Genomic DNA, 24,546 nt, shown 5'->3' on the forward strand with positions numbered 1-24,546 from the left:
ATGTGGCTGCATGCACATCTGCATGTTAGAAATATATTCACAAACAGAACTGTAGCTCACGCGTGTGCTCTCTCCCCAGACACTGTCAGGATTCTCCTACGATTCGTTATTTCTAATAACATAAATAAAAAGCATAGCATCGAGAATATTTTATCCATATTAGCTCTAATCCTGGAGCTAATATGGATAAAATATTGATTTGGTTATAAACTATCGAACAACAAACTTGCAGCAGAGGAAACTGAGGCTCTGAAATATTAAGGGGTTTTCCCAAGGTCACACAGGGTGAGTGACAGATGAGCGTACAGCTCTAGGCCAATCTGAGGTCAAATCCCAAGTGGCTTCCATAGGCTGGTTTTGATTAGGTAACCTTCCCAAATATTAGTATTTATGGCCCAAGATTTTTTTGTTTGTTTTGTTTTGTTTTATTTTTATGGGGTGGTGAGGAGTCTAAGTGAAATTAGGAATAAATAAATAAAATCTGACGTACTCAGACAACAATCATTATGACCACTTAATCATTTAACAAGTAACAGAGAGATCTTGACTCTACCTAGGACACAGCTCCTAGAGCGCAACACCACAGAGCCAGATGCGCCTCCACCGGCCACGGGGGGCCAGCTGCCTGGCCAGAGCCCTGCCTTCCCAGGGGGCCATGAGCCTCGTGGCCACGGGGAGCCTGCCCTCCTCCGGTGCCCTCACCCTGGGGACACATTCCATCCTGAGCCCCATGGCAGGGAGGGTGTGGGTTCCCTGACTTCCTGGACAGCCCAGGTGAGTGTCTCGGGTGCCTGATGGCAGATGACTTGGGGGGCAGTCACCTGATACAGGACCGTAAAGGAGTCTTCCCTGCCCTGTTTATTATCTGCCCTTACAGTGGATCCATCCACCTGCTTGAAGTGCCTTAGCGTTTCTTTTCCTCTGGGTCCGTTTTCTGCCTCTGGGGAACAGAGCGATGGTGTATGATGGAGATGGTGTTCTACTTCTAAAAAGCACCTGACAAGGTTTTGGAATCCTCTGATTATCTTATAAGGTCTGTCTTCAGAAGAGGAAACAGAAAACTACAGAATCTGTTGATACAAACCTTCCTTTCATTATCTTCATAAAGCCTTTCATCTTCTTTTTCCTATTATTAAAAATATATATAGTAATCAACTATCGGCAAGAAGGATATTGTCAAATAAATCCCCAACCTTCCCTATCTCCTCTCACCTTCCTGGTTGGGTCAAGCTCTTTCTTATTGTAAATATCACTCGGGACTTGGGTCTCAAGCCTTGACCCCCATCCTTGCTACCGTGTCTGCGGTCTTGTGCCTCCTCTTTCCCTTCCATTTCATCGAGCACTGCCCCTTTCCCCTTCTAAACTCTTTGTTTTCTATGTGCGTCTTGCTCCGTATTTTTATACCAAATACAGCGTATTACATCCTCCGTTGCAGCTTGATTTTTTTCAGCTAATATAATATTATAGAGCCCTGACCCTCAGTCCACATGGGTCTACCTTACTGTTTATCCAGCTGCAGTGTTTTCCATTGTGTGGATGGAGCATATATTAATCAACCAACCCCAAAGGGTGAATATCTCATTTGTTTCTAGTTTTTGTTATTTATGAGTACATTTGTGGACTATTCCCAGCCATGGAAATGGTTAAAAAAATATGTGCAGATTTACTTTTAATAGAAAGAGCAAAGTTCTCTTCCCAAAAGGCTGCACCAATTTACACTTTGGCCCTGTTGAGAAGCATCACTGCCTTCCTGCATCTTCCCAGTGCTGGACATCGTCAATCCAAGTTTTAAAATAAACTCATTGTTTATATTTGCATTTCTTTAATTAGGAATAACATGGATATATTTTCTTACATCTTTTGGAGATTTGTATTCTTCTCTGTGGATTTCCTATTTGTCTCATTTGCCTTTCTTTCATAGGGTTATATTAATGGCTTAGGGAGCGCTTTATAAATTAAGAAAATTTAATTTGTGTTGCAAACAGTTTCTTCCATACTTTGTCTTTTGACTTTATGGTATTTTCCAAAGAGAGTTTAACTTGCCTGTAGAGAAAGGTCGAGGCTTTGATTACTTATTAAGACACAGTCTCTGGCAACTCACTGACTGTTCAGCTGCGGTTTTAGTCCTCTCTACCGGGAATCACTTCGCGGTCCTGGCTTTGCCACAAGCCCGCCTCTGGGCCAGAGTTCTTCACGCTGCCCCTGAAGCTGCCGCCACAACTACACGATAGTTACCTCCTGTGCTCAAGGTGCTTGATCAGATTCAAGACCACATACTCCTGCGTGCCAGGCGATGTGAAAGGTGCTCAGAAGACAGTAGAATGAACTCTTCCTTCACGAAACTTAATCCATCACAGGAAACAGCACAGAAGGAGGTAGAAAGTGCCGAGATAATCTCCCTCAAGCACCCAAAATGTTAAAGTCAATCTCTCTCCCTCTTTGCTTCGTGAATACATAAAATTACCCATGAAAGTTTTATATGTGTAACCTTTTTGAAGGTAGGAAAAGCTAAAAACCGATTCAAATGTTGATAACCCAGATCTCAGAGTCAGATTAAAAGGCTTAGAGTCCCAGAGGCCGGACCACTCCTGCGCAAACCTGCCTGCAGACGGGAATCCCTGCCAGGCTTGGACAGCCCTAAACACATGGGCCGCAGAATCATCTTCACGGCCCTTTGGAAAGGGACTGAATCTTTTCAAAATTTTTACACATTGTTTTACAAACTTAGCAGGCAGCTTTAATTAAAAAGTGCTGCTTGCTCATAAACTGCCTTACAATCAATGGATCTAAACAAATCAGGCACTAAAAGGACTGGAGAAATTGCAGTCTACCTCAATGCAGACAGTTTTCACCCAATTTAATTAAAAATGTGCGTCAGGAACGCAGTTTGAAATAGGTAAAGGGGAAAAGTACACATGTCATCTTTATAAGTTCACATAAAGTTTCAAATTAGTTAATTGATGTCGGTAACATTCCATTTTTTAAGAAGGAAAACATTATTAAAGTGTCAGATATCGGCAGAGTTGTCCTGACTGTGTAATTAACACATTTAAAGCGTTCTGAGAATGAAGGAATGTCACAGCACGGGTCCACTTTGGTGTTTGATTTTGATCTCACCCAATTCTGTGCCCGTGACATACATAATGACCAAATAAATGCACTTGTCTGAAATTCCCTGGGCCGGGGTGAGTGGGATCTGCTCCTAATACCTACATCTACATAGCTCCTTTGGTCGGAGGTTGTTTTAAATGCATAAATGACAGCAGAGTCGGGTCTGGAGGAGGGGAAACGGGGAAACAGTGCTTAATGCTCACAGAGGTTCTGTTTGGGAGATGAAAAAGTTTGGCTGTAGACTGTGGTGATGCTGGTACAACACTGAAAATGTACCTAATGTCCCTGAATTTAATGGCACTACTGAATTTTTTAAAGTGCACTTAAAAACAGTCAAAATGGCAAATTTTATGCTGTATAGAGTTTACCATTAAAAAATCCTAACAAAATGAAACAGAAACCCTTGTGACCCAACATCAGAAATAAAATACGTATTTTTAAATAACGTTCATAACAATATGCTGTCTTCCAGCTTCGCAAGGTCATTACCATCTTACCCCAGGATCATCTACTTCAGTTTAAGCAACTTAGTCACAGGTACCGTGAAGCAAGTCCACAAAATTTATGAAGCACCTACTGCATATAAGACACTGTCCTAGACAGTAAGGATGTATATCTGCCCCTTAAGGATTTCACGATCTGTCTGGGAGAGGTGGTCAAGCCAGAAGCCACATACCTGAGAAATCTATATATTCAATGTCAAATAAATACCACAGAATCAATTTTTCAAGTGAACAGACAAATGAAATGCCAAATAAAACCACAGTTCACTGAGAGACACAGATCACTGTGGCCTATCGGCCAGGAAGTGTTAATTGAGTAATGTTTCTTTTTATTAGCATTACTAGCTACTGCCATGCTTATACAATGCGTGCTCTCTTTCTGAGCCCATGAAAGCATGGGCTAGATTTTAGGGCCGATGACCTTCAACTCCACGGGGTGTTTCACACCAGCGAAGTTTTTGTTCAGCTCCTGCTGAAGCAGAGACGGCGTCCTGTGGACCTGACAGAACTAAAACATCCTGGAGAGTCACACACCATGAACCCAGTCCTGAACATCACAGAGCACCTGTCTCGGGAGGGGCAGACCAGGAAGCATGACGCAGGGGACGTCTCCTCTGAGGAATCAGACACGTGGTTCTCTGGGGAGGAAACACAAACTTTGGAATCGTTCAAAACTGGGTTCAAAGCCAAGCACCCTGCCTCCTAACTGCTGGTGCGGTAGATTCCCTCTCAGATCTCTCCACCTCACTGGTTTTGAGTCTATAAAGCGGGGATTGATACCACCTGGAAGAGTGATGTGTGGGTGAGCTGGGACGTGAGTGACAGGGGCCAGCACGTGCCCAGCCCACAGCAAAGGCTCCGTGAAGATGCGTCTGCTCGATCCAGCCCTTCTGCCTGACGTAAGTCATCTGTGTTTGGGCAAGAGAAGGAGGCCCAGTTGCTCCTTATCACCTTCCTTCCCCAAAAGCTTAGGTTCTTAACCCAGATATCTGCAAACGAGGCGCTTGGATTTGCCATTATTCCAATGATACTGCTGGCATTGAGAACAACCCTTTGATTCGCGCTAAGAAGTTAAGTCTACTGACTGATGTCAGCTGCTAATGCACAAGATGCTCCCAGAGGCCCGAGGAGATATATTTACAGAACAAGTCAGCAAAGCATAGATGATGAATGTCCACAGCCAGTGTGCACAGATATCCAAGTGACAGTAAAAACTCAGTGCAGGCAAAATACACCAGTGCCATATGTCCATTAAAACGTGGCATTCGGCTACTCCATGGCTGGGTCATAACAGCACCCTTTCGTCCACGGCCCTGAAGCAAGCAGGTGACCTTTGGCCCCTCGACACCCAGTGCCCCGGGACCACCGCCTTCCCACCCGCAGACACGGTCTTACCCTCGTCAGCCGCCGTGAGCATCCTTTTGTCCCTCCACATTTCAAAGGCTTCCCTAACCATCCAGACACAGAGAGTGTACCTCTCCCTGAACACTTCCTCCTGGTCAGAAATATTTAAGACTATAAGGAAGGAAAGAGAATCGTTTGAAAGATTATTTCCTCTAACTGTCTGTTTCAGATCATAAACTCCTTTCATGTTGAAAAACCCGAACAAACTTCCTAAGGACCCACGTCCTTTCCCACAAAGCCCCTTTCCAAGGTGGGCAAGACCCAGGAGCCGACTCTGCTCCCTCTTTTTAAACGCGGAGCCAGGATGCTGCGGGGCACGTCTCAGAGCAGGAGAGGCTCACTTGCAACGGCATCACATCCACAGATTTCTTCATAGTCTGTCATCAGAACAGACTCAATAGCCCAGATTTGTTACATGACCTCCTGCCTGGAGCCAAAACTCTAAAAGCAAGAAACTACCTTGAAAAGAAAATCCAGAGACAGAATTTTAAAAACAAGCTCCCAAAAGTCTGCTTCTTAGCTACATGAATTGTATATTTAAAGTAACTTTTGTCTTGAATGTTTTCACCACACACACACACACACACACACACACACACACACACACACACACACACACACGGCTATGTTAATTAGCTTGATTACGGCGCTTATCTCACAATGGATACGTATATCAAATTGTGCACCTTAAAAATATACAAGTTGTAGTTGTGAAATATCCCTCGACTAAAGAATTTAAAGTAAATTTTGTTTTCCCAATACACATATTTTACACAGATTAGTCACGTAATCTCATCACGTACCATGGAAAGACATGCTTCCCGCGTTGACGGCACACGTAAAGCAACTGGACAAACACAAACCACACAGCGCGTTCTGCGCTAGCTCATGCCGCCATCTATAGAGCGTGTGCTGCACGTGTCCGCAGCCCAGACGTGCCGTCTACACAACACTGACTACCCACAAAACCAATGTCCAAGGTATCCGGGACAACGGAGCCTCCCCACGCCTGCTGCCATGGTTCCCCTGTCCTTCCTTCCTCTCCTTCCTCCCCCTCTAAAAATATATCTTGAAAGATGTTGGAAAAAAGAGCCTTTCAGTCTGTGACTGGAAGTATACTGACAGGCGGCAAAGACGAGTGTAGAAGCCGTGAAAGCTACCGTGATTCCTGGCACGCAGGAGACCTGATGTGAGGTGCAGCCTGCAGAAGAGGAACACTCTGGTCCAACCCTGTGCGGACTCGTATCCTGGAATGACTTGGCTCTCTGACCCCTTCTCCATCAAACAAGAGCTCCACCCAACATGTTCAAAGGATGAAAAGGCGCCTTAGCCTCAAGCCGTCAAGTACAAAATAAAAGTAGAATTCACTCACCTCGCTGCTTTCAAAATTAGGCATGTGACCATGTGTCTCTTCTTTCACTATCTCGGCTGGTTTCTGGGGAGAAGATGCGCCATGTGGTAGATTTAGTCGCAGTCAACCTGTGTCAAAGTCCTTTAAAGAAGCAAAGAGCGCGTGAAGCCACGTGACTTTCTGACCATTTCTACAGGTAAAGCTGAAAGGTCACCAGTGTTTCCACAGTGGTTACTTCAAGTCCAAGGCTGCGTCTGCTCTGCATTTTTACCTTTGGCTCCTCCAACCAAGGGCCAGCCTGAAACGGGGCGGGACCTATAGTCTTTCCCCATCCGCGTCCTCCAGCTGCCTTGTCTGCAGGAAAACTCTAGCCAAAGAATAACTTTAACCAGAGAAGTGAGAAAATGCAAAGCAAAGGAAAACAAACAGGACAAAATAATAATAGTTTAGTCATTAGCAGAGGCAAGGACCTTTAGTCCCTCCTCAAGGGCTATAGATAATAATCTGAGGCATGTCCTGGAAGCTGTCTTGTAGAAACTGTAAACCCCACCAGGTGGGAGAAGTGAACTCCATGATGACCAGACTGTAGCCATGACACAAGCTGCCACAATTCCGAGACTTGGCCTCAAAGAAATGGGAACAAACCGACCCTGGAACTGAAGACTAACTGTACTTAAAACAATCAAGATGATGCTGGTCAGAGCACCAATGACCAATTTCAAGATGACCGTCAGAGCCGACTGTGCTGTTCCTGCAGGAAGCCCCCTCCCTCCGCCTGTGAAAGCTCTTGCCCCCTGATGGTGAGCGGTGCGGGAATCGGCCTTCAGACACGAGTCCAGCCTCCCACCGCCCACCCCCAGTTGCCGGCCTCCAGAATGAAGCAAACTTTCCTTTCCACCAACTTTGCCCTCGAGTATTGGCTTTCGAGCAGCAAACAGCCAGACGCCACTTTTGGTAACAAACCTGTTTAATAAAACTGTTGGAGAAAACTTTGAGACACTATAAATCCCTTTTGTGTAAAACAGAGAGAGTGGTCACTGCAGACGCCTCTGTACTTCTCGGCGCACCCCTGGGGACCTGAGCAGCACCCTCTTCCTCTGGGCCCGAGGGGCACCACCACGGCCTGGCTGGTCCCGCTGCCCCCGGCCATGTGCGCACGCCCCCTGTGGATAATCTCCCGGTTGTCATAACTTGCTGGCAAAAGGCAGCAGGCTACCATACTTGGTGTCCTGGAACCTTTCTCCACACCGGGGGAACATCGTGTGGTCCTGGGGCCAAAATAAAGGTGCCCACGGGGGCTCCTTCCATTACGTGTCTGTGTCAGTGGGAACAGGTGGGCTGGTGAAGGCCCCCCGTTCATCAGTCACCCAGGAGACTCCGAGTCCTGCTGTTTCCTCGACCTCAGAGTCAAAGAAGGCACGTGGCCAAGTCCACGCTGGCTCTTAATGCCTCTGCCTGGAAGTGTCACCCGTCATCGGTGACGGCAGGTCGCGTAGCTACACCTGAGCTAAAGTGGGTGGAGAAGCCAGCTCTTACCGAGTGACCAGAACTGATGTTAGCGACAGGCCCCAAGGACCCGACGGCTCCTGCCCGCTGACCCCTGAACGTGCAGCGCTGAGCTCTGCGGCTGTGTAGACAAGTGTGCTCGATACAGTCGATCCCATTAGCCCAGACCTCAGTCACCCAAACCTTCTGAGAACTCAGACCCTGACTACATGAGCGTTCTCTCTATGGTCTACACAGAGGAGGAGCCGTGACGAAGAAAGCTCGCTGGGGCTGATGAAACTGCACTTCAAGAGAAGTCCAAAGCACACTCTTTCACAGAATAATTGATGTGATGCGGATCGCTGACTCATTCACTGATTCAGCAATAGGTAGTAAAGACTTTTCTCACTATTTGCAAAAGTCTCAGGGAAGGAAACGGTCTCTCTCTCCTTCTTGTGGATGTTCACGCGTCTCCACGTACCGCCCGGAGCCTAAGCAATGTCTTAAGGAAACAAGCCCGAGGCCGAAAGTCAACGTGCTGCGGAAGGCAGTGGAGCCCTGGGAAGACGAGCCCTCAGCGACCCCACAAGCTACTGGGCTGCAACTCTGGAACCTTTGTGGCTTTTGCCGGGAGCCTCTAGACCTCTAGTACATGCGTGGTAAGTGTCTCCTATTGTTTAAGCCACTTCTCCTTAGGTTTTCTGTTCTTTACAGCTAAAGGCATCCTAATAGTGCTAATTACACTTTTTAATTTATTCATTAATGTGGGAACCCCAAGGACAGATATGAGCTTAGTCTGAGCCACTCTGCAGCTGAAAGTGACAAAGCTTTAAAGCTGCGTTATGTTTTTTCTAATTAAACAATTCAGAGATTACACAAATTCAGACGGACCTTCTCCTAATTAGTCCACATTATTTTGGTTTTACTGCAGTTAGTGTCTTATTCTTAGCTTATCTCTGGAGTGAAGTGAACTACGGCAAGTGCAGTGGAGGGTGACCACTCTGGTAGCTGCTGGAGAATCTAAGGAAAAGCCCTCTCTCTTCCTGCCAGACTCTCTGGGACTCCCTGAAAAAGGTGAATTTCAGCAGAGGTCAGACCTGGACTCAGCCCACTGTGATTTCAGTCAAGCCTTCTCATGCATCAACTGCAGACCTGGGGTTTATACACCTGCTTATTGCCTGCTGCAAAATGATATTGTAAAGCTACTCTGCTAAAATAGAGCTGAGCATGTGCGGAGAGATGCTGAATTATTTCCCCCAAAAAGGAATCAAAGGTCAGGGTCCCGGCTAAACAGAGACTGCAATTCTGGGCATTTTTCTCTTTTTAAAGTACTTATAAAAATAAATATAGGGGGCTTCCCTGGTGGTGCAGTGGTTAAGAATCCGCCTGCCAATGCAGGGGACACGGGTTCGAGCCCTGGTCCGGGAAGATCCCACGTGCCGCGGAGCAACTAAGCCCGCGCGCCACAACTACTGAAGCCTGCGCGCCTAGAGCCCGTGCTCCGCAACAAGAGAAGCCACTGCAATGAGAAGCCTGTGCACCGCAACGAAGAGCAGCCCCCGCTTGGCGCAACTAGAGAAAGCCCACGCACAGCAACGAAGACCCAACACAGCCAAAAGTAAATTAATTAATTAATTTTAAAATATTAAATAAATAAATAGAATCTTAAATCTGGCAGAAGATATTACTTTGTGACAAATGTAGTCCTTAAATCAGACAGAACTTCAACATCAAGGTCTTAATATCTGGATGTCACTTTTGTGCATATTACAAGTGCTAACAATCATTTCCTTAACATTGAGGTATAATAACTCAGGACTTTAAAATAGAAGCTGGTGTAAGAAGTCAGCACTCTGGGAGAATCGAGGCTGATGAAGCAGACAGTTAACTCAATCACCCTTGTCCTCCACTCAAGCTCGGATAAACAAAGGTTGGAGGGGGCGGTGGATGGCAAGGGGATATATTAACCGCTACTAAAGCCAATGAGAAACGAGGCACTGAAAGGAAATCATAATTTCTTAAAAGTGAAAACTCAAAAGGAGACAGTGCAGCATAGAAGAGGAAAAAGGTGACTAACGCCCATGGACCATAGTCCCTGTCACCATGGTTGACCATCAGTAAAACGCTTTCTAATGTCTTGCCACAGCCAGAGTCCCAATCCCTAGCATTCTCTCCCTTTCACTTTCATTATATTTTCCACAGCTTAGCCTTTCGTCCTGTTCAGGAACCACTTGGTTCAAGAAAAACAGGGTTCAGTGGCTTGAGCTTCACCATTCATGATACAGGCACTGAAATCACTCCATTAACTCAGAGCACAGCTTCTCTCACCCGGCACCTCGATCTTGATTCTCTCATGAGCCAAAGATGGATGTCAACAGAATTCTACAAGGGTCTCAATGTCAAGTTTGTTCTCCAGAATAAGCTTTTACGACCAGAGGCCCTGGAACGTAAGCACACACCTTCCAACATACGCAGGAAAATGAGCGGCTCTTTGAAATCAACCGCAAAGGTGTCAGGTGGCGGAAAACCAAGTGGCTGACGTAGGAGGACAGAAAAAGTGACACGTCCGGTTGGAAGCATGTATCGCTCTGTGGGTAAATTAAAGAGAAAACGATCGGGAGGCAGAGCCAGAAGAGTGGGAGCATCTTAGGAATCAGAGCGCAGGTCTAAAGGCAGCATTAACAGCCCTCCTGGACTGTCGGGAAGACCAACACTCTAAACAGCTGATGACTTCTCCTTACCACTGAGCACCCGACACCCCTGCCCCGCGCTCCAACGCAGCTGCCCTGCCCTCTCTGCACAGCTCCAAGGAGTTCCTGACCGACTCAGAAGTCCTGGGGGGAAGCTTCTAGGCACTGGAGTGAAGGAAAGGTTAAGAGGCCACAGTCAGCCTCGCTCACCATCACAAAAAAAGCGGATGTTACACGACGGCACCCGGCAAGAACAAGGGACAGCCCGCCTTCCACACTCAACCGAACCTTAGCTTCAACCTTCACTCAGCAGCGGGAGTGCAGTGTCGCAGGCCGATGCTGCTGCAGGACGGTCTGAGTGGCCTCAACCCTGACCTGCGACCCTGTTATTCACAGGCGTCATCAGCTACCAACAGGCTGAACAAACCACACCTGCCCCCTTTGACCCGGAGGGGTCCTCATTCTTGAGGCTCCCTTCGTCCATCTCAGTTTGACTCCAGATTCATAAACTGACTAGTTGGGATGTTATATTTTGTAACATTGTATCCTTCCGGCAACACAGAAGTGGAGAAAGCGCAATGCTACAGCCACCAGCCATTTAGGGAATGATGAGACGCCCACAGCTTAAAGCGAGTCACTCAAAAGCATGAGAAAAGCGCTCCAGGTTATGATAAAAGGCACCACCATAATCAAATAGTTTAATATAAAGGCCAACCGTTCTTCCTTATGAACCAGAAAGTCCTAAGGGCATGAAAACAAGTACCCTCCCCTCCTTCCACAAGGAGACCAGTGGCTCCAAGAGCTTAGCACCAGAACACAAATGAAGGCCAACGCCTCTCAGGCGGTTCTCCAGGTGTGCAGCCCCTGTCGTGTGGTGTGGACACCGCTTCCCCCCATCAGACCACACACCAGTCTGGGGAAATCCATCTCACTCCACAGCCTCAAACGCAATGGAACTCAAATATGCGAGCAACGGAAATCTACGTTTACTGTTCCCAAACAGTATGGAAACACTATTTGACACACTAGGACTTTACCTCCATTTAAAACTGTGCCAAACACTCTCAGCGTACAGCCCAGAAAACACACAATAATAGATCAATAACAATAATTCATGTTGGAGGTGGAAGTGTGGATGATAAATTCGGTATAAAAAAGTAACTGCCTAAAATGTCTTAATATTATTACTATAAAATTCTTAAGTATGCAATAAAAATATTTAAACTGTTAGTTTGGGTTTTAAGAGAAGACCAAATCTTTGGGTCATTTTCTTGTCATGTCGAGGAAAAGAATAATATTACTAGTAATTTAGGGAATACAACAGGACATATGGGAAAAGTGTTCAACATGTCAAGAGGAAGTGGAAGGCTACTGCTACATTAAGACGGAGTTATGACATTTTAAAAATATATCACAGGGAAAAACTTGCAGAAGTTAAAAATAAACGACAAGGTTAAAAGTGATTAGTACTGAAAGCGGAGCAGGAAAGCTCGCTGGTTCCTGTGATTCGGGGCAAGCGCAGGGCTGGGACCCACTTTACTTAAGAGGAACAAAAATGGGACTCAAATGCTAATACTAACCTTATACAGAATATAAATTATTTTCTCAAAAGCCTATAATTGGAAATGGACCTTTAATGCCTCCAGGTAGATACCAGAGGCAAAGTCATGCGTTTCGGCACAGACTCCCCTTTGAGGCCCAGGATTGGGGCCCGGAGGCCCTGGAGACCTGCTGGGTGCGCTGGGGTGGGGGCGGGGCAGAGCCAGCTGGAACCCAGGCCTCCGACTCGGGCCTGGGGCCCTTTGCTTCTGCTCCTGTCCAGGCACCAGGCCTCAAAGTGAGCCCCTCTCCCCATCACCTCTCCCCTCCAGTCGTCCTGTCCCACGCAGGACTCCACCTCTCTCCTCCATGAGGCCAGGAGGAGGGACACAGAGAGAGAGGGTCCACGGTGCCCCAGGCCCTGGACTGGGCACTAACACTTCACTTGGTGCCCGGGCTGACCTGCACGGTGACATCATCTCCGCCACATGCACAAGGAGACTGAGGCCTGAGGTCGGGAAGCTAGGAAGGGGCAGATGCATGATTCCCGACCACATGGTCTGATTATACCATCATCCCACCCTTCCACCGATGATTCCTAAGAGCCTTCTACATGCCAGGACCTCTGCTAGGAACAGGGGCTACACAGGTGAGCAGCACAGACCATGGCCTTCTCGTGGAGCTTACAGCTTAGCGCGGAAAAGGGACAGTAACCAAATAAGGCTGAAGTGCTGTCACGAACTGTGACGTGTGCTAAGAAGGGTCCTGGTAGCAGAAGAGCCTTGGGAGAAAGATGGGCAGACAAGAAAATGCACAGCATAGGATCTAAAAGATGAGCAGTAGCTAACTGCAGGGGACAAAGAACATTCTAGAGGCCAGGGAGAGCTCTGGGGAGGGGCTGGGGATGAGATGCAGGCTGGGCTGACGGAGCAGCAGTAAGAAGGAGTGGGCACAGTCCTGCGGTGCCCGCCACCCACCTGGCCACAGGCACCTCCACATGCACGTCTGGGGCCCCCGTAACTTCTGGTGCTCCTTGGGTTTCCTTGTTAGGAGTCTGGGCTTCATACACGTCACCATCTGGAGAAAAATAATGCAGGCAGGGTTTTCAAACCGATGTTCGTTATACCTTTTCTGAGCCAAACCAGAGTTACAACTCAGCATCCTCGGAGCTTCCTGTGTCACTGTCAGGCGGCCTGGCCGAGGGACCCCGGGACCCACACATCCCCTCACCTGCATTTCCCGACCACCCTTGATTTTGCGTCATTCGAGGTGCTGGGTTCAGTGGCCCTCAACACCTGCACTGTCTCCACAAAGGTCCCAGACCCCAGGAGTCACCGTCATCCCTGTGTCCCAACCCCATGGGACTCAGGCCAGAGACAAAATACAGTGAATGTTTGACAAGTGTGCGCTCGGTTCATTCAGTTAGAAATAAACGCAAAGCAACCACGAGACACCAACATCAGATTTTAAGGACACACAGATGCGTTACTTCAAAATATATTCAAGAACCGGGCTTTAACGACACAGGGGTTGAATCTGTACACTGTAAGCCACTCAACTTGGCTGACAGACAAAATCATCTAATTAGCACTACAACTGGATGTATCAATAGTAAATGCTTATAAAATCCCAAGGTTCCTGAAAAGTTTATCCTCACCCCGATCAGAAGCAACAGGTGACAGCAGAGGAAAAAGAAGTGGGCTAGCCAGTTCCTTCAACATCCAAAAGGAGACAGATGTGAGCACAGCCCATCCCATTCCTCAGTCAAGAGTCCTGGACCTCCCCACCCCTCACGGGGTCCATTCTGGCCCTTCCTGGCCCCGGTTCCGGAAGAACCATCCCCCGAGCCCTGGGCTGGAGGATAAGGGATGGAAGAGGAGAGGAGAGGGCGGGCACCCACTGTGTCCCAGGGGCTCCCTACCTATGCCTTTGATATTAATACTCACGGCAATCCTCAGACACACCTACGACATCCGTTTTCAGGTAAGGAATGTGCCCAGGTCACAGGCTCACGAGGGCCACAGCTGGAATCTGAGTCCCAGCAGGCCACGCTCTCCCCGGCAGCCCAGGCCACTCCTGGAGGGTATGTTTTCCCAAGAAAGACATTTTACTCGGTGATTAAATTTTCTATTACTGTTAATATATTACAGAATTTCAGGTAGTATAGGTTCAGTAGGCTCCGTGATGAGCCCCGTGAGGGTGGAGTAGAACAGCGTGGCCTCTGTGCTCACGCATCTGCCTTGCCTGCCAGGACATGAGCTCCGAGGATGAAAGGAACATGCCTGAACACCTGCGTGTCCGGACCAGCGCCTGGTGCACAGCAGGATGACGCATTTGTCACGGGATGGGGAGAGCCAGGAGAGGGGGAGAAGCCAGAGAAAAGCGTTAGGGAAACGCCCCACTCTGTAGCCTGAAGCAAACACAGGAAGCTAAGAAACAGGGAGCAAAGAGAAGAAAACCTGAGTCGTTCTGTGTGGTACTGAGAGCCGAGGGAGAAGACAGCTTAAGAGAAATGACTTGCAAACTTGTCAGATGCTGCGGAGAAGGCAAGGGAAGCCCTCCTTCCCGCCATCTCCCTCTCTTCTCCACAACCAACCAGGGGACTTAAGTCTTGTAGGTATCCATCACACCTGCAGATGACACAGTCACAGAAAGCACCTCCTTCAGAGCCTGGCCCCCAGTCAGAGCTCATAATAGTAGGAACAGTAGCACTAACTGTAGTAGTAACAGTAGTACTGATAATGGAAGTAACAGTAATACTACTGGTAGTAGCAGTAGTAGTAAGAATAGGAGCAGGACTGAAAGGAGTGTATTTTAAATTATTTCGTTTTAAAATCACTTCTGAAGTTCAATCTTTTAAATGTCTCTCATACTCAAAAAGTAAACCCAAACAGTGGGTTCTGATGGCTTTTATGTTCATGTTTCCCTCAAAAGGTTGATATGTTTGCTGGTTGTTTTCAGTGTCATTGGTCCTTAAAGGACAATATGCCTTCCCAGAGGTCCACAGAGATGATAGAATTACTTTTTTTTTTTTTTTTTGCGGTACGCAGGCCTCTCACTGCTGTGGCCTCTCCCATTGCGGAGCACAGGCTCCGGACGCGCAGGCTCAGCAGCCATGGCTCATGGGTCCAGCCGCTCCGTGGCATATGGGATCTTCCCAGACCAGGGCACGAACCCGTGTCCCCTGCATCGGCAGGCGGACTCTCAACCACTGCACCACCAGGGAAGCCCCCAGAATTACTTTTAAATCCTGCATTTATCTTGGAGGGCTTCCCAGTAGGAGAATCCCATCGCCCTCAGCCCTGAAATTTTACTTTTCTACTCCCCCTACCATGGCCCTACATGCCGAACAATTTATTAACAAGTCAGACGGTTACGAGTCGGGTTTTTAAATCAGATCGTTACAAGTCATATCTTTGCAGGATGAAATTGGTCTGGAAAAACAGATTCCTGACCCGGCAGCATTTCGAATTGCTGACAGCGACACAGAATTTCACATTACCTGCCCCGCTGTGGATTAAAGGTTCTGCCTTTGGTTTCTTCTTTCCTTCTTTGGCACAAAAAATAGAATCCAGGGCTTTGGGTGGAACGCTGTCGTATTTATGAGTTTCTTTCACCTTGGGATCCTCTTAAGGTACAAACAAAGAATAAAGAGCGTGTTGGGACGGAGGCGTACAGTGAGTCTAATCGGTTATTTTGAGAAGGGCCAGGGAAAGCACACGCTCCTCGAGTGAACAGTGGGATGGGACCCAGGTGCCTCCAAGAGGCCCCCCTTCTCGCACCATCTGGACCAGGCTGTCGCCTCCATTTCTCTTCTGTAAAGTGGCAAAAATACTCCCCTCCCTCCTCCCAGGGGGCAGCAGCTCACCAGGAAGGGAAGCTATTCTCTTCCCAAAGGAAGGTGGCCGCGTGGTGCCTGGGAAAGGAGGGTCTGCATTAGAAGGGGGACAGGCAGGTCTGCAGAGGTCGCTGGGGCTTTAGAGATACTCCTTACAGCCTAATAAAAATCGCTTCCATGACAACCACCAAACTGTCACTGCTGGGACCACAGAGCAGGATGGAGCGTCTCTGATTAAAAACTGATGCGTGGCAGGTGTGTCTGGGTTACAATTGAGGGGAACTTAGATTTCTAAAGAAACCTATAAACTATAATAACAAAGCATAACTAGATCACAGTGTAAGATGAACTAATTCTTAGCACCATCCCAATTCTATTCCAATTCTATCCCAGATATATCCCATCTTTATATACAAGCCATCTTTTTTAGTTCTCCCTTTTTCCATCTTTACTGAAGTATTTGGAAATGAATACAGGCAAAACTATATAAATAGATATTTCTTGTGAGCTCTCTGTGTCACTTAAGAAAATGTCAAACTAAAAACACCTACCTTGTGCCATTTATATATGGCACTATAGTGTATTATGCAAACTACTAGGGGGTTTTTTTCCTTGTGGAAATTAAAGTGTGAAAATAGTCCTTCAACCACATATATAGGAGCCGAGCAAAATCTTTCTACCTATTTTAGGAGGCTTTCCTGCAAGTTGAAATCATGCTCATGAACACAGGAAACAAGATCTTTGCAGGACTGGTTTCAGAAACAGAAGATGATATATGGTGCTTGTGCCTTAGAGCCAGCTGGGGGCTGGGATTCGGGAAACCTACTAGATTCTTCTCGGTGTTACTCACATCTCCTTGTCACAAGCATTTTCCGTATCTTTGGCCTCTAAGATAAAGAGGCCATATATTTATTTTATTATCCCTGAAACAGCACTCAGAGGACAGTGACAAGGAAATATTACCCAGCCTCATTATGAGGACACAAAAGCAGCGAGGATGCTGTGCAGAGAGCACAGGGCAAACCACACCCATCGCGGTTTGACCACCCCAGGAGCTGTGGAAACAAGAACCCCCCGGGGGAGCAGGACGGCAGGTGAAGGCGGGCGTCGCGTCATTAAGCCAGTTTTATTGTTTAATCTCATACTTTGCCTAACAAGCACATGAAGGGAATGCAAGATTCTAAAACACCTCATTCCTGTGAAATCCAGGGAAATCAGAGTGGCATGGGTTTGGCCTCTTGTCAAGCGTTGGCTCAAACCTCTCCTTCTCGGCGAGAGCCACCCTGACGGCTCCCTCCCTATTTCCCCCCATTTTAAATGTCTCTGAATTAACAAAGAAGGTACCATCCTTCAAGAGTTAGACCTGGCAGGATGCACCAACTCACTGGTTCCCTGGGACACTTTGCAGCAGTTCTCTCTCCCGCCAGTGCTCTGTCCCCCTTTCACAACGGGGCACTTCCCTACCACTGACCTCAGCAATCCATCAGACAAGAGGAATCGTATGCCGACAGGACAACAAAAAAAATATGGAAGCATAAAATACCTTGGACTCCCCTTCTTAAAAAAAAAAAAAAGTTCCCTTCCTTACCCTTCTCCATATTTTCCCCAGCACTTAACTCAATCTACAGATAATTTATTTATACGTTCGTTGTTCACCTGTCTCCATGAGGCATTAGACTCTCCATGAGGGCAGGGGTTACGTGTGTGTGTCTGCTTTTCTCATCATGGATCCCAGAGCCTGGGACAGTGCCTGGCACACAGTAGGCACTCAGTAAGTACCTGCTGAATGCATAAGTGAACAGGGCTGCTGTGAATCTGATCACGCCCACCTTTCAAACACTTCAGGGAGTGGTCCCAACTTTATGAGGATGTTCCAAAGCCCTTCAAGCTCTAAGCCTACCTGCCTGCATAGCCCGCTCCTCACACCCTTTCACCGCAGGCTTTGCACACCCCACGCCTTCCTACAGAGCTCAGCTGCACCTGGAACTCCCCCCCCCGCCCTGCCTCCTGACCTAAGACTCATCCTTCAAATCCCCGTCCACGCCTGACCTCCAGGGCCCCCCTGCCGGTCCCGTAACACCTCCACACGCAGTTCCAGGACCCAGGCCCACCGTCCGCACATTCCTGGCCCTAAACGAACGGCAGGCTCTCGATATGTACGTGTGTTCAATTAAGTGATCGTTAACAGTTGCTCAGTAAATGTCTGCCGATTCAATGCTCTGAGCAGGAAGATGCAGACAGAGGAGGAGAAGAACAGCTGAAAATCTGGCATTCTCCAGACAAGGAAAGGTGAGGGGCTGCTAGGAGTGGCTTCCATTCATGTTTGTATTAAACACGTATCTTCTCTAAACTACTTAGGAGGAAGTTGCGTGAATCACACACATTTACGGCTAAGTCCCTTAGACTGAGTACTGAGGACACATGATCTATTTACACTGTCGGGTGGTTTCCCGACAACAGAGACAGACGCCCCTGCAGAACCACAGGACGGTCACCCCATTCAAGAAGTCGGCCTTGACGCAGGCTTTCTAGCTAATCCGCCATCCATACTCCATCTGGTCTCCATGCAACGACATCCTTTGTGGACCTTCCCTCGAGCACAGTCTAGTCCAGGGTCACACACCGTGTCTAGGCGTCGTGTCCCCTTCGTCCCCTTTTACCTGGACCCAGTCCTCAGACTTCCTTCGTCTTACGTGACACTGAATTTTTGAAGAACACAGGCCTGTTTTCTTTTGTTTTATAGGAAGAATCTGAGGTTGGCTTGGTGTTTCTGCATAATTAGGTGAAGGCTACGTGTCCCTGACTGGATCCTACACACTCGTGTCCCATCTCAGGTGTCACAGCCGGATCCCAGGACAACTATCTGCCTGGTTGGGGACGGGGACCACCAGCCTCTCCTCGTCCGTCCAGCCAAGGCCACCGGCAGGACCAGCAAACTGACAGCTCTGAGCAAACTCCCTGCACTGCCCTTTCATTCCTGCATGAATCTTGACCTGCTCACCTTTGAAACCAGCTGTAAATGTCTCACATTTAAGTAGATGATCTTAATTATTTAAACAGAGCAAACTGTAATATAAGTTGGAAAAAGTATAGAAAGAAAACAAAATATTTACACCAATTCCACTTGAAAACGTGTAAATAAACTCCTGAGAAATACATCAAGACCCTACAAAGTGTAAGACTAGACCCACATACCTCGCAAGTGTGACCACCCACACCTAGCAGAGTGGACGAGACACACAGGACCTGAAGTGTATGCAGGCCCACGCCCAGCGCGTCCCCAGCACAGGTGTGACGGGAACTGGAAAGGGACGTAAGAGCTTGGGTGGAGCTTGGATCCTGGACTTGGCGGTGGGGAAGAAGCAGCCTTGCCCGAAGGCCCGGTGTCTCAGACTTTCTTAGACAATCCCTCCAGCCACCCTGGACCTGGCACACAGTAGGTGCGCAACACTGAGCGCCGTCCCCTCCCTCACTCAGCAGCTCTGCACCTAGCACATCACCCCACCACGCTGTCCCAAGGCGTCTCGATGACGTGGGACCGATAATACTGCCTCTTTGGGGTGGTCATGAGGTCTGCAGAGCTTCACCCCAGTAAAGGTTTTGGAACCTGGCGGGGCAGACAGAAGCACTCCATGAAATGCTGGAGGTGAATGTGATGGGTGGGCAGGTCTGCGTCCTGAGAGCCGTGGGGAAATGGTGGTGGACCAGTGGGAGGCAAGGAGGGGGTCTCCAGGGAAGGGGCACAGGTCCGGGAGGGGACGGCATGCACACCTCTTCTGCAGGCCCTCCAGGTCTGTTTCCCTCGGGACGAAGCCCAAACTCCCAGCACCGCACCCAGGCACAGGGGCCCCTACCTGCGGGCCCACACGCCTTGCTATTCCCCGACAGGCCAGCGCTTCCAAATCCCTGTGTTTCTCCAGAAGGGCTCCCTCCTCTGGGGTCTGGCAAACTCACCTGCAGATCCTAACTCCAGTGTCATCTTGTCCCTAGAGAGAAACCCGGCCCCACTCCCAGCCCGCTCTGTCCACAGCTCCACGGCCACAGGCCTGCAGTTTCCACTACGTAACTCTCTCTCTGCCCGAAAGCTCCCCAAGGACCGAGGCAGGGCGGCCTGCATCTTCACACGCCCGGCACTTGGCACGTGTGGACACTCTGGTGTCTTTTCATTGTCAGAGCCACACGGATTTACAGCCATTCTTGGAAAACAGCAGATAAGCGGGAATCAGAATCCCCTGCTTCCCAACACGAGGAAATGAGTGTCACGCCTCCGACCCCTCCTCTCCGTCCTCACATCCCAGCCCCGCTGACATCATCGTGGCCTCTAGTTACAAAGGCCACAGTACTTCCTTTCAACTTCCTTCATCTTTCTTCCTGTTAAAAGTATTTTTGGAAAATATACCTGAGGCACACTGGGTTTATTTCTCTGTGGTGCTTTAAGAAATATTATTTTTCTCCAGAGCCCCCGTCAATCAATCTAGCTGTTTTAATGTCACTGTAACAGATGACCATCTGGCTCCGGCACATGAAAGGCAGCCTCCCAAGGTAACCTGGGATGAATCAGACAGCGTCTAATTGATGACCGTAACAAGGCAGTTCAGAGTCAATCCATCCTCAGGTAGAAAACAACAGGCCTGCTGGCAAAAGGCACTTCCCCGGCTCCCAAGGGAGCGGCCTGGCCCCAAAGTGGGTCAAAGTCTTCCACCAATGAACCAGTCCCTGCTTTGAGAATTATTAACATAGAAGACTTGCTAACACTTAAACCTGACTGTTGCATCTCCAGGCTGCTGGAAGATGACGACAAACACCGCCTGACTGCTGTGCGATGTGGTGTGGACTTGACATCACCAGCCTGCAAACGTCAGTTCCAAAGTATTTACACCTCACACTGAACTTCACAGTCTCAACCCGGTTACTAAAGCGTGGGTGTCAGACCCCACACGCCCTCACACTTAGGGTGCCGATGCTTGATCAGTTCATTACTGTCTGCCACCAATACTTGGGCTTTATAGCCAAAGAGAGGTAGGTGATATTAACATTCTGACTGCGGGTATGATATAAACACAATGCTTAGTAACTACTTACTGACATTTTACAGAGGCTTGCACCCTAAAATGTTCATTTTAATATACGAATACAATTTTAAGCACTTATTAAATTAACCTTAACTTCTCTGGAAGGTAACAGATACCCTCTTCGGAAGGTAACTGCACCATAAATGCAGTTGCTATAAAACTGAATTTGATGTAACAAATAAGAGTAGCTGCATTCAGTTACTTTCATTGGACTTAAAGAGTCATGGCTTCTGTTAATTGGACCATTTAAGGCATTGGCAGCCTCCTAATGACGTGTTTTCCAACATTCAAATATTTGAATCAACCAATAAAGTGAACTGAGCCAATCAAATAAGGCAGACTACATCCCAAATACGGTTCAAGCGTGCTAATCAGTTAAAATGCACCCATATGATTTCTTTGCCATTTTCTTGGAAACGGGCATTTTCATAAGTGTGATTTAAAGTTCTGCTAAACCAAGATTAAATCTTTCATTCTGTGCTCAGTTGAAATCTAGATGTAAGAAGCAAACAGCTTCACTCTTCAATTTTTTTAGAACTCTGTTAGGGTGTCTATATTAGCTTAAATTAGAAATTCATGCCCACTGAGGCAAGTCTGATGACAGAAATCCTGGTGGGGGGTAAACAGGAAGCAAAAGGGGGGAACCAGGTTTCACTGACAGAGACCCTGAGAGCTTCAGCAGAGGCAGGATTCCAACCAAGGAAGTCAGAGTCCAGAACGCTTACTCTTAAGGCCTGGGCTTTCCCTGGGTGGGAGCCACTGGTTTACTAAGAAAAAAAAAAAATCTGTTATCATAATATGTAGATGAGATTCACCCACTGGCATCCAGTTAGATCCAGAGAAAGTTCGTCTTTTTACTCATTAAAGAATCCACAATGATAATCCCACACAAATACAGGAGAGGGTCTGTCCTCTACTACACATTATACGGGATTCTATTTGACATCAACAACACTTTTCTGCGAGTTCGGGGGGTTCTGAGCACAGGCCACCCATTCTCCTTGCTTGGCCCTGCGGTGAACCTTTCTCTGCTCCAAAAACACAAAAACAAAAACCTTCCTGCATGAATATCATCTCGCACATCTCCCCTTGCCTCTCATTTGGTGAGTGTGCTACTCTAGCACACACGGACCAACACCTAAACCCTCCTCCACCTTCCCCGGGGGCCCAGGTCTCTGCTGCTGACGCCACGATCCACCAGTGTTGCCCCGGGGAACCTGGAGTCCTCCCTGACTTTTCCACTTTCTCACACTCCACGGCCATCTAGACGCACCCGTGTTCCTTCCCATTGTTTTCCTTCCCATTTCACCGAATCAAGACGCCAAGAATCGTAAGACACGTGGTCATGACCTGTGTCGCTAATAAAGAAATCAACCTGCCCTTTAAACCATGTCATGGTGCTTCCTTATTACCTAGAAGTTCTTTCTTCTATCTATACTTCCTGAAAAAGGCCTTTTGGAACTACTTAGACGTAGATATTTATCAGTATCACACCTGTGCAAAAAGGAAGGCGAGACAGTCAATAAATAAATGACTTGCATCCTCCCAAGGTTTTACATCTTGAGTCTGGCTCTTCTGAGCCATTCCCGCCTCAAAGCCACCTGTGCTTTTCCACGGGACAGAAAGAGGGCTCCTCCATTACCCCTGGAATTCTCTTCCGAGCTGCTCTGCACATCTTGAGGCTGGTGCTTTCTTGCCTGGAGCACGGGAGGCAACCCTCTGCACCAATCTCAGCAACAAAACGCAAACAAGCGTGGTGGGCTGCCCCTGGACGCAAAGCCCCTCCCCCGATGCACAGGCAGTGTGAAAAGTGAACACCCGGCCGCACTTCTCCACCGAGGGACAGCCTATTTCTCCACCCCCACTTGGAGGAAAGCAGAGGTGCCGACCACCAGCACCAGCTTCCAGACGTGGTGATATGGCCTTACACAACCCAGCCCAGCGGATCCTCCAGCTAGATGCAGCTGCATAAGTAACCCGGGGAACTGGCCCAAGCCACCCAGCCAACCCACAGAACCCACAGAACCTAGAGAAATAACAAATCATTGTTGTTTTACAGCCCTAGGTTTGAGGATGGCTCTTTTTTTTTTTTAATTTTATTTATTTTTGGTTGCGTTGGGTCTTCATTGTTGCACGCAGGCTTTCTCTAGCTGCGGTGATCAGGGGCTTCTCTTGTTGCGGAGCACAGGCTATAGGCACGCAGGCTCAGTAGTTGTGGCACGCGGGCTCAGTAGCTGTGGCTCCCAGGCTCTACAGCGCAGGCTCAGTAGTTGTGGCACACGGGCTTAGTTGCTCCATGGCACGTGGGATCTTCCCGGACCAGGGCTCGAACCCATGTCCCCTGCATCGGCAGGTGGATTACTATTTTTTTTTTTTTGAGGTACGCGGGCCTCTCACTGTCATGGCCTCTCCCGCTGCGGAGCACAGGCTCCGGACGCGCAGGCTCAGCGGCCATGGCTCACGGGCCCAGCCGCTCCGCGGCACGTGGGATCTTCCCGGCCCGGGGCACGAACCCGTGTCCCCTGCATCGGCAGGCGGACTCTCAACCACTGCGCCACCAGGGAAGTCCCCAGGATGGCTCTTTACACAGTAAGAGGTTACTGAAGCTGATAGCTCCACTATGTGTGGGTATCTCCCTTTCCTGGGTCCATAAAAGAATTGGCTGTTCTTCTGCAAAAACATATGGAATTGAAGGAGAATATACCCCACTAATAACAAATAACAGCACATCTTTCTGTTTCTATCTTTATGAATTTCCATACGTATATAATAACTTTCATTTCAATTCCTAATCACAGCAAAATCCTTTCGAGGACATTTACACAGCAAGTAAGCTCACCATGTGTAGTGTCAGCCATGCACCTCCTCAACTGGAGAGACAGTAAAGTGAGCAGCTGTGGCCAAGTTGACCGTGACAACAGATGAACCTGCAGCACAACAGCCAAGATGCCATCAGCCTAAGATGTGCCCGTACTTCAGAGCCTCAAAGATGGGGAAAATGCCTGTCACAGAATCAGTGACACGCAGCAGCTCTTGAACCCAATTGCGCCCCACCTGCCCCTCGCTGGGAGCGTTGCAGTGGCCTCAGGACGGGCCTCTCCTCCGCTACGGCTATTCCGGCTCCGTTTTCAGTCCGTACATTTTATTCCATCACTAGCAGTGAGTCTCAAGTGCATATCTGTTCATTTCACTCCCTTGCTGAGGTCAGGATCCCTATGAATACAAGTGTCTCACCTGCCCTTCCAGCCCTCATGCCTTCCCAGGCTGCCACCTGCATCCCACTTTCCCATCTCAGGTATTGTGGTTTTCCTGACTCTTCGCACAGTGCTGATGGAGAGATACAGGTGCGCCTGAAAGTTGGGCAGTTTAATAGCAGAGGGATCGCTGCCCTACTGGAATTATGCAAGCAGGAGGGGTTGATGCCGGTGGAATCCAGGATGACGTGGGGGCTTGGGCTGAGCCAGGGAACAGATTCCATTCTCCCGGTGAGGACTGTTACAGTCACTGTATCCTGTTCACTGGCACGTCTGCCTTCGCCACTCGCAGAAACTCA

The 24,546-nt window shown here is 48.3% G+C and overlaps 1 protein-coding gene across 1 annotated transcript in view; it reads right to left on the reverse strand.

Annotated features, from left to right (window-relative positions):
* The window catches only part of DCDC2C (doublecortin domain containing 2C), a 69,697-nt gene that overhangs the window by 4,461 nt on the left and 40,690 nt on the right, over positions 1–24,546 (reverse strand). The window contains 3 exon segments of the mRNA XM_060168984.1: positions 6,391–6,453; positions 13,057–13,160; positions 15,586–15,711. Of these exon segments, the coding sequence (XP_060024967.1) occupies positions 6,391–6,453; positions 13,057–13,160; positions 15,586–15,711 (293 nt within the window).

The sequence above is a fragment of the Lagenorhynchus albirostris genome, chromosome 13 (genome assembly GCF_949774975.1).
Source record: "Lagenorhynchus albirostris chromosome 13, mLagAlb1.1, whole genome shotgun sequence".
NCBI classification, from domain to species: domain Eukaryota; kingdom Metazoa; phylum Chordata; class Mammalia; order Artiodactyla; family Delphinidae; genus Lagenorhynchus; species Lagenorhynchus albirostris.